This window comes from Sorghum bicolor, chromosome 3 (assembly GCF_000003195.3).
Source record: "Sorghum bicolor cultivar BTx623 chromosome 3, Sorghum_bicolor_NCBIv3, whole genome shotgun sequence".
NCBI classification, from domain to species: Eukaryota; Viridiplantae; Streptophyta; class Magnoliopsida; order Poales; family Poaceae; genus Sorghum; species Sorghum bicolor.
In genome coordinates, this window is record NC_012872.2 from 8998900 (window position 1) to 9012991 (window position 14092).

General features: G+C 35.9%; 1 protein-coding gene across 1 annotated transcript; it reads right to left on the minus strand.

Annotated features, from left to right (window-relative positions):
- LOC8079089 lies at positions 423-6389 on the minus strand. Its single transcript, XM_021456724.1, has 3 exons — positions 6233-6389; positions 5312-5367; positions 423-4211 (listed from the first exon to the last, which is right to left on the minus strand). Exon 3 carries the CDS (start codon positions 4038-4040, stop codon positions 1005-1007), a length of 3036 nt encoding a protein of 1011 aa, XP_021312399.1. The 5' UTR covers positions 4041-4211; positions 5312-5367; positions 6233-6389; the 3' UTR covers positions 423-1004.

The following is a 14092-nucleotide window of genomic DNA, read 5'->3' on the forward strand; positions in this document are numbered from 1 at the left end:
TGGTCGCATGCATGGAGCAGTAAATATAGACAAAAATAAAAACTAACTGCACAGTTTACCTGTAATTTATGACATGAATCTTTTGAGCCTAGTTACTCTATGATTGGACAATGTTTGTCAAATAAAAACGAAATGCTACTGTACCCAAAAATAAAAAATTTTGCGAACTAAACAAGGCCTTAGTTAGATGGTTGTTAGAAGTGGAGTTTTTGTAATCAGAAAGCAAGTAATAAGATTCATCTGCTTCTTATCCTCCCGTGATTACGCCCTTCCCCTCCAACATTTCTGTATCTCTGGCTTGGTCGTTTCATGTTTCAGAATGGCAAATTCAACTAATATGGCCTGCTCATAGCATTTTTGTAACACAATTCAAATAAGTTTGACAGTACTCACCTAATACTTGTAATAGCAAACAAACATAATTCAAGAAAAGAAATGACCATATCAAAATCTAGACATGTAACTTTACAGGGAGATGCGAATACAAATGATAAGCCGCAGGAGGATGTCATATTTGTCCCATGCAAAGCAACACAAGCATAACACACTGATCATCAGCCTGACCTGGCTTTATCTCGATTTTATGTTACAGTTCCAGGGAAGGGTGGCCAAAAGAACTCTTCTGATAATTAATCAGGCTGGCATCCCACAGTTCAAACACAGTACTACCAGAGTACACTACAAGAGAAGAAAAGTGGCAGTTTTTACACCAACTAAGACCCTAGATACAGCTAAAGCTAGCTACAAACAATTTACTCGACTTGTGAATTGCAGCTGCAGTACAGCTATCCAGCAAAAAGTCCAACAGTCAATGCCTTCGTTGTGCAGATTGCTAGTCCACCTTAAGAACGTTAGTGCTACGAATGCTGAAATAGACATCTTATATCAGTGTCACTTGAACAATGTTGAATTGTGGACCTTAACATTCACTGAGCTTCAGCTCCAGAAACTTCATCACAAGAAGGCTCCAGATTCGTTGCTGATAAGGTTTATCTCAGATCAAATCAGTTGAGAAATTCCTCTGGTACTGATAAGGGATCGAGCTCCAAATAGCCTCGAAGCTTGCCACCTTTTTCATGTGTGAGATGAAAGCAGGGAATCTGGTGAGAGAACTTGGGGTACTCATCCTTCCTTATTGTCTTCACAGAACCCTTAGCTCTGCATGACATAAATACCATCTTATAACCATCCACCTTCCTCAGAAGCTGAACTTGTATGGAGGAATCAGTATGGCCAAGTATCTCCACCAGTTCATATCCACATTTTTCAAAATCCTGAGCAGTCCATCCAGGCCCCCAGTTTTTGTAAACCGCCCATATCTCACCAAGACGAGGAAGTATTTCATATTCGCCTTTTCTGCCAGCATATCTGGCCTCAACACGATGAGAAAAGGCATCTGTACCAGTGTAAGTCATCATCTCGAGGACATTGGAAAGCCTAAAGGTTCCAATGCCAATGGTCCGTTCTTCTTGGGACAATCTTTTCTCCACTTCTCCTTGAGGACAGACATCCAGCCATCTAACTTGTACTTTATCATTCTTGAGATCAACTTTCTGTATGAATGCATAGTAATTGGGGAATTTATCTATATCACTATAGAGAGCCCAGATCTGCCCAGGTGAAAACCTTTGGAGCAATCTTATTTCTGTAAAATCATAGAATTCTGACTCAGTGCATACATACTCTGTTTGGCAAATGTTATCATCATCGTCATCGTCATCGTCATCGACATCTGTAACTTCAGGTAGATGAGTCTTATGCTTGATTTTCTCTTCCTTTGGTGTCTTTATAGGGATCCCTGCATTCACGGATTTTGTATGTTGCCCCTGCCCCACATTCATGGATCCTTTGCGACCTTCAATATCCTGACTTCTTACAGAACTGCATTCTGGGTTAGCAGAAGGAAAAGCCTCTTCCAAGTTGAAGGGAAGCGCTGCAGGATCAAGTTCAAGAGATCCTTCTGGAATGCCTTCTTTTTCAGTTCCGCTCATCAAATGATGCGGGACACAATGAGAGAACCTTAGTGTGTCACCATGAGGTATCACATATGGAGCTGCCTCTCTGGACTGCATAAATAAGCTAACAAAGCCTTTTATCTTCACAAGCGGCATGACAATAATGCTAGTGCTCGTGGTGAGATCAGACAGGACTTGAACAACTTCATACTGATGGTTCAAATTTTTGTGATTGCCAGCACCTGAGCTCCAACCAATATCCCATCCCTTAAAAAGGGCCCAAACTTCACCTTTCCTTGGATATATTTCATAGCAGTTTTTTCCCTTGCTTGTCTCAAAAGATATAGTCCGAGAGAACATACTAGTTTCTTTAGTTGTCTCTGACTGTCCATGCTTAAAGTGTCCACAGGCAACAGGCAGACCCCTGCAAGACCATGCCTCCTCCGCTTTATTTGCAGGATCAAACTCCAGCCAAACAAAATGCAGCAGAAACTTTGGAATAACTTTTACCCTTGTGATTCGAGCATAAAATCTAGGCATACAGCCTTGATCATCATAGACAGCCCAGATCTGGTTGGCTCTAAATTGATTTACATCTCGAAGTTGATCGAAATCAAAAAATTCTGGATCTTGGAAAGTGAATTTATTATCATCTGAAGCATCATCATCATTTTGAACGGGACCAATGGTGCTGACAGAACGAAATAGCTTTTCTTTGCAATCACTATTTTCTCCAGCATGCATCGTTTCTCTCTTCATCTGTTCAACTCCATTGGAAGCATTCATTGTATCTTTCATGTTACTGCAGTTACTGACACCATTTATAGGACCATTATGGCCAGCGATATCTTCATTCAGGTTTGCTGTTTTATTGCTTTGATCACCATGGAACAGACCATTTTTTCTTAACCTCTTCAAAGCAGGAGAATCCACAAAATCATCCTTAACCGTGTTATCGTCATCTTCAGCATCATCATTATCATCACCACTATCCTCATTATACTTAACTTCTTGCTTCTGCCTGCTAGATCTGCGAGTTTGTTGACCTCGCCCTGCACTATTTTCAGAAGGACCATGTTTGAGAATCTCTTCCTCACTGTCGCTGCTGGTTTCTGAAATGCTAGACTCACTAGATTCAAATACTGCCCTCCTGCCCCTTTTCAATCCAGCAGTTGAAGCTTTTGAAGGATTCTTGGTGGCCCGGGCAGATTTCTTTTTGTTTTTCAGCCCACCTGCATTACCATCAGTTTCCCTCTTTGTATGTACATTAGCATGATGAGAACCGATATTAACATGAACTCCTGGAGTGGCAGACCAACCTTTCTGACCAGTGACATTTGATTGGCCTGTAAAATTCTGTGGTCCACCTGCATTTTTCCAAACCCCAGCAGATCGCTGATTTGCCCCAGAAGGAATAGCTTGATCCTTCAAATCATGTGCAATAAATGGCTTCAAACAATTCTGACAGCGCAAAGCCTTCTTCAAGATCGAGAGGTAGTACTGATATCTCATGCCACAAGCTGGACAAATAGTCCAAAATGTTGTTTGCGGCCCTGTAGGATTTGAGGCTTGGTGCTGATGTTGCTGATGCATATTGTGGAGATTCACAGGAGTAGAACTAGATCTAGCAGGTGCAGGTCTTTTTGGTGGCTGATGATTGGGTCTCGTTATAATGCTTCTGAAGGTGTTTCTTTTCATGTCATGCACAGAGCGTTTTGACCGGTCTGTAAGAGTTATGTTTGCTTCTCCAATTAATTTGAATGCTGCCTCTGCACCTCCAAACTTGTTCTTGTCAGGATGTAGCAAAAGCGCAAGCTTACGATACTGTTTCTTTATCAGTGCATCATCAGCATTTACAGGTACTTGCAGTATTCCATACCAATCAATCTCATTATTTACCTTAGCTCCAGCAGCACAATGAACATCACAGACAGTTAACATTTTTGGAATGTCAACGTCACCCACTTCTTTGAGAAGTTGCTGCGCCCTGATAATCATCTTTTTTGCACCAACAAAATCCTTGTCCATCATTTTTCTTTCTGCCAGAGCTTTCGCTCTAGCAGCCTCATCTCTGTTGCACTCCATGTAAACAAATAGAGAAGTTGGTGTTGTTGCAGAAATGGTAGACTATGGACTGGCTAGCACATTATGTTAGTAACCACTTGAGTAGTTCTCTAATAATAAGATGTGCAATGCAGGTTGTAGAAATCTTTGACTGCCCATTGTAATATGTGAACAAAACCCAACAGCAAGTTTCTGCAACAAAGTAAACAATGTAAGTTAATAAAACAAACATGCCAGCATAACAACAATTTTCTGCAAAAAAATAAACAATATAGTTTTTGTAATATTCTACAATGAGCACAAAAATTCTTACACATTACAGTATTGTAAGCATTCAAAGTGATAAAAAAACTACGAATATGCATCCACAAATTCAAACATGAAATCCCATATGACAATCCCCTGTTGTAGTCAAACTGTCAAAGGCCCAAATGCATCCTTGCCATCCAGCATGAAGTGGGAAAATCTCATTACACCAAATAAGCACATATGAATAAGTCCATATTTGGCTCCTGAAGTTTCCAGATTCTCTAATTTTGACCCTAATTACTCCAATAACGTTTAGTTTGAGTATCCCAACTTTCAATTCCGTTTAGTTTTAGCCCCTAAGCCCAGTAAAGTGGTTTCGGCTGACGTGGCAGCAGTTTTTGGATTTAAGTGAGGAACAAATACTCAAACACCTCCAAATTTTTCAGAAGAAACACTTGAGATGTTTTGGGACACAGGGAACCCCACAAAAACAACTGGGGTTTATACATTCTATTAGTTCAAAATAAAAGATTCAATAAGTCAAAAAAACGAAAAAAGGCTTCAGAAAATTAAAAAAATCATATAAACCTTGTCACCAATAGTGAGAAATCTCTTCATCATCCATGATGACAGGCATCCAGAAATTTGCACTGTAGCTGAGGTGTGCATGCACCAGAAATCTCTATTCAAGATTTATCGAATCATTTATTTAAAGTTTGTAGAACATGTTTCACAATTTTTTGTGGCTTGTTATTTTTTCTCATTTAAATTCGAAAACCACTGCCACAACAGTCCTAAACAATTTCAGGCAGGTTTCAGTGCTAAAGTTTAACATTATAAAAAGCAAAGTTGAGGTTCCTACCTACACACTAAATGCCCATGGAGTTTGTGGGATGGGTGTGTGTGTTTGGGAGGATTAGACAAAATGGAGAATTAAGGGGCCCAATATGGAGTTACTTCAGAGACAGGGTGACAAATTAGAAGAGAATAAAGAGCACGCGCAAGCTAATAACAGCTGCAACATGGCAAAAAAGAATACTTACCTGTTATCAACAATAATCATTAGTTCACCATTGCATGCAGAGCAGCAGAAGCTTGCCTGCATAAAAGTGATCATCAATACACATTCAAATTTCAATATGCTATATATCATAACAAAGTCTTTCTACAATAAAAGAAATACAAAACAATTTTAGATAGACAGCATGATGTAAACATCAGATTCACTACTAAAAATTGATATTGAAAATATAGCCAATTTTTTGCCCTTTTGGGCCAAAGATATGTAGCTCTTAGTAAAATCTTTTTTATTTATTTATGCAACTAAGTCTGTTGTGGCAAGAGAGGAGGGTTAAAAACATGAGCTTTCACTCATTTGATATATATGGAGAGGACTTTAGGTATTGATTAATGACTAGAAAGACTTGTTTCTGTCTGCATGAAAGGCGAAACATACACAACAGCAGAAAAAGCAATCCTTAGTCATCAAAATATACATGGACATTGTTGCAATCAGCTACTAACACCCATATATTCAGCTACGCATGCACACAATAACGTCTGTGGCCCCAGAAGCTCAGGCACCCTCAATCTGAGAAGAGATGTTCTCAAGGGTCTTACACAAACCCCAACCAAACCAGAAATGGACTCTTGGCTACTAAAATGAAATCTAAGTTTGGAAGCACCACCTGTTCCATGCTCCAAACACCTTCAAACAAAAGAACAGACATTGGTGACCAAACCCGCCCAAAAAAAAACACATGCAAACAAAATTACTCGCTACCATATCCCGCGGGGGCGGACCTACCAAAGGGACATGGGTGTACACATGTACATCCGACAATTCTTTCCAAAAGGTTCGAAGTTAGGAGGGATCAAATAGCCAAATAGCCTTAGGTTAGGGTTTGGGGGATGCTCGGCTCCGCACAGCAGGAAGGGAAGAGCAAGAGATGGGATGGGAATACCTGGTGGATGCTCGTCGCCGGCGAATAGACCGACCAAGGCCTCGGCACCTGGCGCGGGGAGCACCGGCAGCGGCGGTCCACCAGTCGTCGGAGAGCGAGAGCGGGGGTGAGACTCACACCAGTCGTCGGAGAGTGAGGGGTGCGAGATGGCCGCTGGGTCGACCGTGAAAGGAAGGGGAATGCGGCGGACGGCCGGCCCATCCTGGCTGGGGTTGCTCGGCCCGGGAGAGCGCGCACGGGCCTCCGCCTCGGCCCTTATTTTTAACACGTTTCCTTTGAGATTTCTTTTTTGGAAAAAGTAGGTCCCTCAACTTTCGCGAAAGTATGATTTTCATCCCTGAACTCTAAAATCGGACAAAATACATCCTTCAACTTTTAAACCGTAAACATTACATCCTTGACTTGGTTTTGAAAGCGGTTTTATCTTTTTCTTTTTATTTATTTTGGCTAAATTTTTTTGAAAAATCACAGTAAATCACATAAAAATCATAAAATAGAAAACTCAATTTTGTTAGACTTCAGATCAGTAGATCTACACATTGAATGTATAATATAGTATGTTCTAGTACAAATTTTTTTGATGCATCTTTAGATCTATATTTTTCTAAAATTAATTAGACTAATTATAGCTACATTTTCTATGGTCTAATTGTGATGAAATTTATATGGTGAGCTAATTACTCTATGATTGAGTTATAGTAAAAATTTTATACTCATTGAATCATGTATTACTTAGTTATATATTTATTTAGGTTTATGCTTGTTAAATTATAATAAATCTATAACTAAGTTATACATGATCTAATGGGTATGAATTTTTTACCATAGTTAAACATATAATAATTAGTCTAACATAAAAAATTCACCACAATTGGACCATACAAACTATAGCTATGAATTATTTTAATTAATTATAGAATTTTGTACTCAAGCATACTATATTATATGTTCACTATGTAGATCTACTTATCTGGAGTCCAACAAAATCAAATTTACTATTTTATGAATTTTATGTGATTTACTATAATTTTACAAATATCCAGCCAAAATAAATAAAAATAAAAAAGACAAAACTGCCTTCAAAACCGCTCATAACCATGTCTGGGATGTAATATGCATGGTTTCAAAAATTAAGGGATGTATTTTACCCGGTTTTGAAGTTCAGGGATGAAAAATAGACTTTTGTGAAAGTTGAGGGACGTAAAGTGGACTTCTTCATTCTTTTTTAGAAAAAGTCCATGATACCTCCCTTAACTTTTATAAAAGTTTCGCTTTTGTCTGTCAATTATTCAACAATATTTTTCTTTCATAATAAATCAATAATTAATACATTCAACTATAACTTATCAGCCAATCAAACAGAGCTTTTTTTCCTCCATGAACTTTAAAACAAGGAAAAACATTTTTCTTAAATTTTAAAACCGTTAAGCAGTTTTGAAGATGATTTTGTATTTTTTAATTTATTTAGCTGAATATTTAAAAATCATAGTAAATCCAAAAACTCATAAAATAGAAAAATCAATTTTGTTAGATTTCACATAAATAGATATATATACAGTGAGTATATAATATAGTATGTTTTAGTATATTTTGTTGTTGTTGTGGCTTTAGACCTATGCTTTTCTGTAATTAATTGGAATAACTTATAACTGTAGTTTTTATGGTCTAATTGTGATGAAACTTTTATACTGGGCTAATTATGGTATGATTGAACTATAATAAAAATTCCATACTCATTGGATCATGTATAGCTTTGTTATACATTTATTTATATTTAATAAGCATAAACCTAAATAAAATCTATAACTAAGTTATACATGATCCAATGAGTATGATTTTTTTGCTATAATTTAAGCATATAATAATAGTCCACTATAAAAATGTCATAACAATTAGACATAGAAACTGCAGCTATGAATTATTACATTTAATTATATAAAAGCATAGATCTAGAGTTACAACATAAATTTTATACTAAAGTATACCTATTATATTTTTATTGTATAGATCTACTCACGTAAAGTCCAATAAAAATTAGATTTTCTCTATTTTTATATTATTTATGTGTTTTATTATAATTTTTCAAAGATTCGGTCGAAATAAATAAAAAAAGAACAAAATTGCCTTCAAAACTGCTTATAACAGGGATAGAGAGGTACGATGAACGGTTTTAAAAGTTAAGAAAGGTTTTTTTCCCGATTTTAGAGTTCATGAAGAAAAAGCAAATTTTCGTGAAAGTTGAGGGAGACAATATAAACTTTTTTCTTTCCTTTTCCCCTCTCTCTTTTTTATTTTGTATGTATATTTTTCTCGATTTCATCCTGACCATGAGGGCTGGCCCCTTTGGAGCATAGGATTTATGATGAAGAAATTATGTAGGATTGTAAATTTATGGCCCTTTACATTAAAAATGTTGGTCATTTACCATATATAATTCCTATCGAATGGCTTAATCCATAGGAATTTTGGAGAAAATCTAACATGAGGTCTAAATACTTGAAAACTTTTGTTTATCTCTCTCTCTTATAACTCATTTGTTTGTTCTACGATGTATCCACGTGCTCCATTAGAAACTTTCATGCATTTTCAATTCCTGTGGTTTTTGTGGTTGTTATGGATGGAGGAAGTTTTAAAGAAAACCACAAGATGTCAACTGATTATAGGTTGAGTTTATTATGGTAGAACCTATCCACTCGGGTTTAAGTCTCCGACTTGGTATGGATCCTCGTATTTTCCTAGATAAATTTAAAGATTTAATGGTATTATATTTCAATGGTAAACAATGCCCCTGTCAATGGTGAGGCGCATATAGTGACTTTGTGAATTTCAAGATCTATCGGCTCAGCTTTTCGAAGATGTTCATATGAGTGGGTATAGATACGTGTTGTGGATGTCTACTTAATTTAAAAAAATGTAAAATAGAGAAATAAAGAAAGAAAAGGAGATCAGTTTGATTTTGAAGTACAAGATCGATTTACGGCAAGCGGCCTACTTGCGAGACCACTTTATTTATGTGGTTGATTATTTGCCCCAACTCGGACCAAGTTGCTATGGTGAGTCCACCGTGGCCATGGTCAAGTCCCACACGCACATGCATGATTAGTTCGAGTGGGAAAGGTTGAAGAGAACGATGGAGCGAAGTGTTCTCTTCATGGTACTGGGGTGTTTTGCCACAAACAATGGCTAGGAGTTTTGCCGCCACGAATGTAGAGTCACTCATGGGCAAAACCCTCGATTCACCAACTCGACTAGACAATCTCGTGACTTGAATTTGTTTGATTTTTTAATTATATGTGGACTAGGTTAATGCCCACATACTCTTATGTTTCTTCATTGTTATTTTATTTTTTCTATCTATATTCTTCCTTTTTCATTTCTTTTTTAGTTTTTGTTTTTCGATTTTATTTTTTGTCCTTTCCTTATTCTTTTCTTGTTTTAATTTTACCTTTTATTTTCTTTTTCTTTTTCTTTTGGTTTTATTTTTATTGTTCTTCCTTGCTTCTATTTGTTTTTTTATTTTCAGGTTTTTTATGTTTCTTCATTCTTATTTTATATTTTATTTTCTTTTAATCTTCTTTCATCCTTATTTAAATTATTTATTTATTTTATTTGATCTATGCACGTTTTATCATTTGTTAATCATTTTTGTTTTTATATTTTTCTTTTTAGTGATTTTATTTTTATTTTTATTTTATATATATGTGATATTTATGTAGTATATATGTAGTGTTCTGTGTTGTGTTATGTCATGTTTACGTAGTATACATGTGATGTTTTATAATGTTTTTATGGTGTTCACTTAGTATACATGTAATCTATAATATATGTGATGTTCTATAATATATTTAATTATATTCTATGATATATTTAGTGATGTTAATATTATATAAATATATTTACGATATTTGAAAAGTAACCTTTTGACATTATTTGAAATTTTTCTCCATTTTGTGTTTTTTTCTTATACTTTTTACTCTAGATTTTATTATTATTTTTATCTATGTCATGTATTTATGTATTTTTATATATATTGTAATATCAGTTTTATAAACCTAAAATCAAAATACTATTCTTCTAAATCGATAAAATTTTTTACAAAGACAGAACATTGTCTGTTGAACCTAGAATATTGTCTCTACTTAATAAAAGAAAATATTTTATCTTTATAAGATAAATATTCATTAAAAAATTTTATCTAAATATATCCATGTGTGATCTTGCTTTGAAGTATTTGTTATAAGAAATTTAATGGTGCAATCGGAATTTAATTTATATCTTCAGTTTAAGAGTTATGATTTTTTTAATTCGCTAAAATAATTTTGCATGTATAGGTGAGTGGGGCCTGGGTTGATGGGATAGCCTATCATGGCACAGTGAAAGGGATGGGAGTTGTGGCTTCACCACGGGATATGGTAGACGGGTCCTTTTTATAATTTTTAGTTGTAGAGATATATTACGATCCAATAAGATCAAATCGAGACTAGGACACAAAGTTTAGAAGTTAGCGAGAGGGAACAAAATTAGTTGCAATTAGCAATTTTTTTAAACAAACAAGGATAATTGATATTGGATTTTAGGTTAGGATTGTTTTTGTCTGAAAAAGTTTGTGAATTTTTATGAAAAGTTTAGATATCCTTGTTGGGAATTAAACTTAGTCATAAAAAACAGTCCCAAACTTTAGAGTATAAAATTCTAAAAGATTAATTCTAATTTCTGTATCAGAGTTTTCTTCTTGTACAGGGACAAGATTGAAGCGAAGGCAAAAGTTGACTTCGCTAGACTTGGTTCGACTTCGCTTGAATAAATCATTTGCGCTCCAAGATCGCATAATCTGATCGTGCAAATTGACTAAGTTAAGATTGCACATCACTTGAAGACTTAAAGCTCGAAGTTGGTGAAGTGAAGACTAGATGGGGAAAAAGACGACTTCGCCCCCGTCCGTACAATGTATTGTATTCATTTGTACAAGGGGCAATTTAGTCATTTAGTGTCTTGGGCGAAGTCGGAGGCCCTATAAATACCCCACTGACATGTACTGTACGGATCAAGAAATAAAGCTTTGTCTTAGGACTTAAGTTTGATTTCGAATGTTTGTATGATTGATTGTGAAGTTCAAGATCTTTCACCCAACAATCCTTTAAGAGTTTAGGTGGCAAATGTCGATTTGTAGTAGTAAAAAGGCAAAAAATGTTGTGATTATGTGATGTTTTCGTAGCTTTTTTCATGAGGTTAGGTCAAGTTCATATGTGCATACTTATAAGAGTAGCTTATCGCCTGTTGAATATGGATATAGCTTTGATACACCTAGGATACGTGCCCATGATGTACCGTGAAATTTGGTTACGTATTAGAATTAGATACTTTTAATAGACATATATGAGCCAACCAAAAGTCTCAAAAAAAAATGGTTCAACCGAGCAACTCCTCGATCCCCACGTCGTGTGAGCTAGCCGACCATGGTTGACAATAGGGTGCTACTGGGGTCCGACCAAGTGGCGCCTATTAATAATGTGTGGACCGTCCATTCCCACCGTACATATATGTAGTAGGTCTAAATTTGCTGATGTTTAGTGTTTGGTTTCCTTCGGTAAACTTTACCGCCCGTCACATCGAATGTTTAGACACATACATAGAGTACTAAATATAAACTATTTACGAAACTAAAAACACAATTAGAGATTAATTTGCGAGACGGATCTTTTAAGCCTAATTAGTCTATGATTAGACAATAATTTTTAAGTAAGACGAAAATGCTACATTACCTGTTAAACTTTACCAATCCTAACCAAACACCCCCTTAGTATTTGAATTTTTTTTTGAAACTTAAAAAGCCATAGTGTGTAAACTAACCGTCCAAATGAAATTATAGTTACACCACTATTTTTCTTATAATAAATCCTTCAAAACAAGACCTTACATGAATATTTCTAGATAAGGTTTTGTCAACAGACATTTATCTCATAAAGATAGAACAAGGAGTAGAGACCACATTCTAGGTTTCAAAAACAACGTCTTCAAAAACAAAATGTTCTAGGTTTCACGTAATTTTCGTGCCCTAGGGTTTTCAACTCAGTGCCGCCGCCGCCGCTCCCATCTCCACCACCACTGGTCCCTCTCCCTTCCTTCTCCGGCATATCACCGGAGGCCTAAGGGAGTGAGAATCCATCATTTTTAATAAATTTTTCTTAGTAGATCAAATCTTTAGGGTTAGGATCTCTCCATACCAAGTTTTTTAGTTTTGGAGATTTATTTCCTCCTCCTCTCCGGCGACGGCGAGAGAGGAGAGTGGAATTGTTTTCCCCATGACAGCTCTGTTGAAGATGCAGGCAACAACTACGATATTGGCATCCTCACAGGCAACAACTACGACATGGAGACCTTTACTTCTGAGCGCGACATCAAGGTGGATATGGTGTCGTTGTAAAGGAATAATTTTCTTCGTTTTCTTCTTCATTTCATTGTGGTTAGATCTAGCCACGATAAAGGACTAGGGAGAATAAGTTTTAAATTAGTCTTCCTCATTCTTTGGTGGCTGAAAGAAGAAGAAGGAAGACACTAGAAAGAAGAAGTTTCTCAACTCCACCTGCATGGGTATCTGTTCTTAGGCCTTTTGTAAATGTTTGCATGTGCGGTTATCCATACTGCAAAGCGTCATACATATTTGGTTATGAGATGTGGAGTTATTCACAACATGGGTACAATTTAGATAAAAATTATTTTATATTTATGTAATTCAGAGTACTTGTAATGTGTTCACGTATCCAACTATTATTTAATATAATTCTTCTTTCGTCGCAAAAAAAGTTCTAGGTTTAGAAGAAGTATTACAGATTTAGAAGAATAAAATTTTATGTTCATGTTTTGTTTTTTATTTCCTATATTTCTAGGTTTCTTTTATTTTCATGTTTCTTTTATATTTCTAGGTTTCTTTTAAGTAAAATTTACTCTTCCGAACCTAGAACATTTTGTTTGTGAAGATGGACCATTTGTTGTCGAAAGAATGGGTGAATGTAACCTCACTAAAAAAAGGAATTTCGGGCAGTGCCATCCATGTGAGGCTATAATAGATAGAAAAAGGGCGAATGGTGGATAAACAAAAATAAATAAATAAATTGAACTTACCGAGTTACAGGTGAAATGTCACACCCCAAAATTTATAATTTTAGGTTGTGCATTAGAAAAACACTAAACAAAATAAAATAAATTTAATATTTGTATAATATTTGCCAAATTTAGTTGAGTTAGTGCAAATTAGTTATAGGAAAATGTGAATTTTTTTTAGCTTTCCAAATATCTTTCTCTTATACTTTATAATAATTTAATAATTTATTTGAGTTCATCGTCCATCAATCCATCCCTATTATGCTTCTTAAAAATTTCTGGATTTATTGTAAATCATTCTCCCTTTTATCCTAGCGCAAAAATCTAATTTTGAGATACTTGAGAGATTCATTCCGTGATATAAGCCATGAAATACTTCAATTAAGTTCATCCACTTCTGCATTGGCGGTGGCTTGGGATGAGGTCCACCTAGAAAAATGCAGGCCGCACCAAAGCCCAGCTGATAGGCAAGTCTAGATTTCTCGCTACTTGATTGATCTCGCATCACATTCTTATCCTTATATAATCTAATTATAAGCAACATAAGCATGGGTCCCTCAACCTGGTTTTCCAGCCGTGAGGGGAGTCCTAGTTGCCCACGTCATACTCTTGGTTTACATATATATATACACACACGCATCGGCCCCAAGCCCTGTTCATCCGCCGCCATGACCAATGAGCAGGCCAAAGATCATGTGCTGTTGCGTTGATCATCTATTCATCTCTGATCAGGCATTTTCAACCGTGATCCTCGGACCA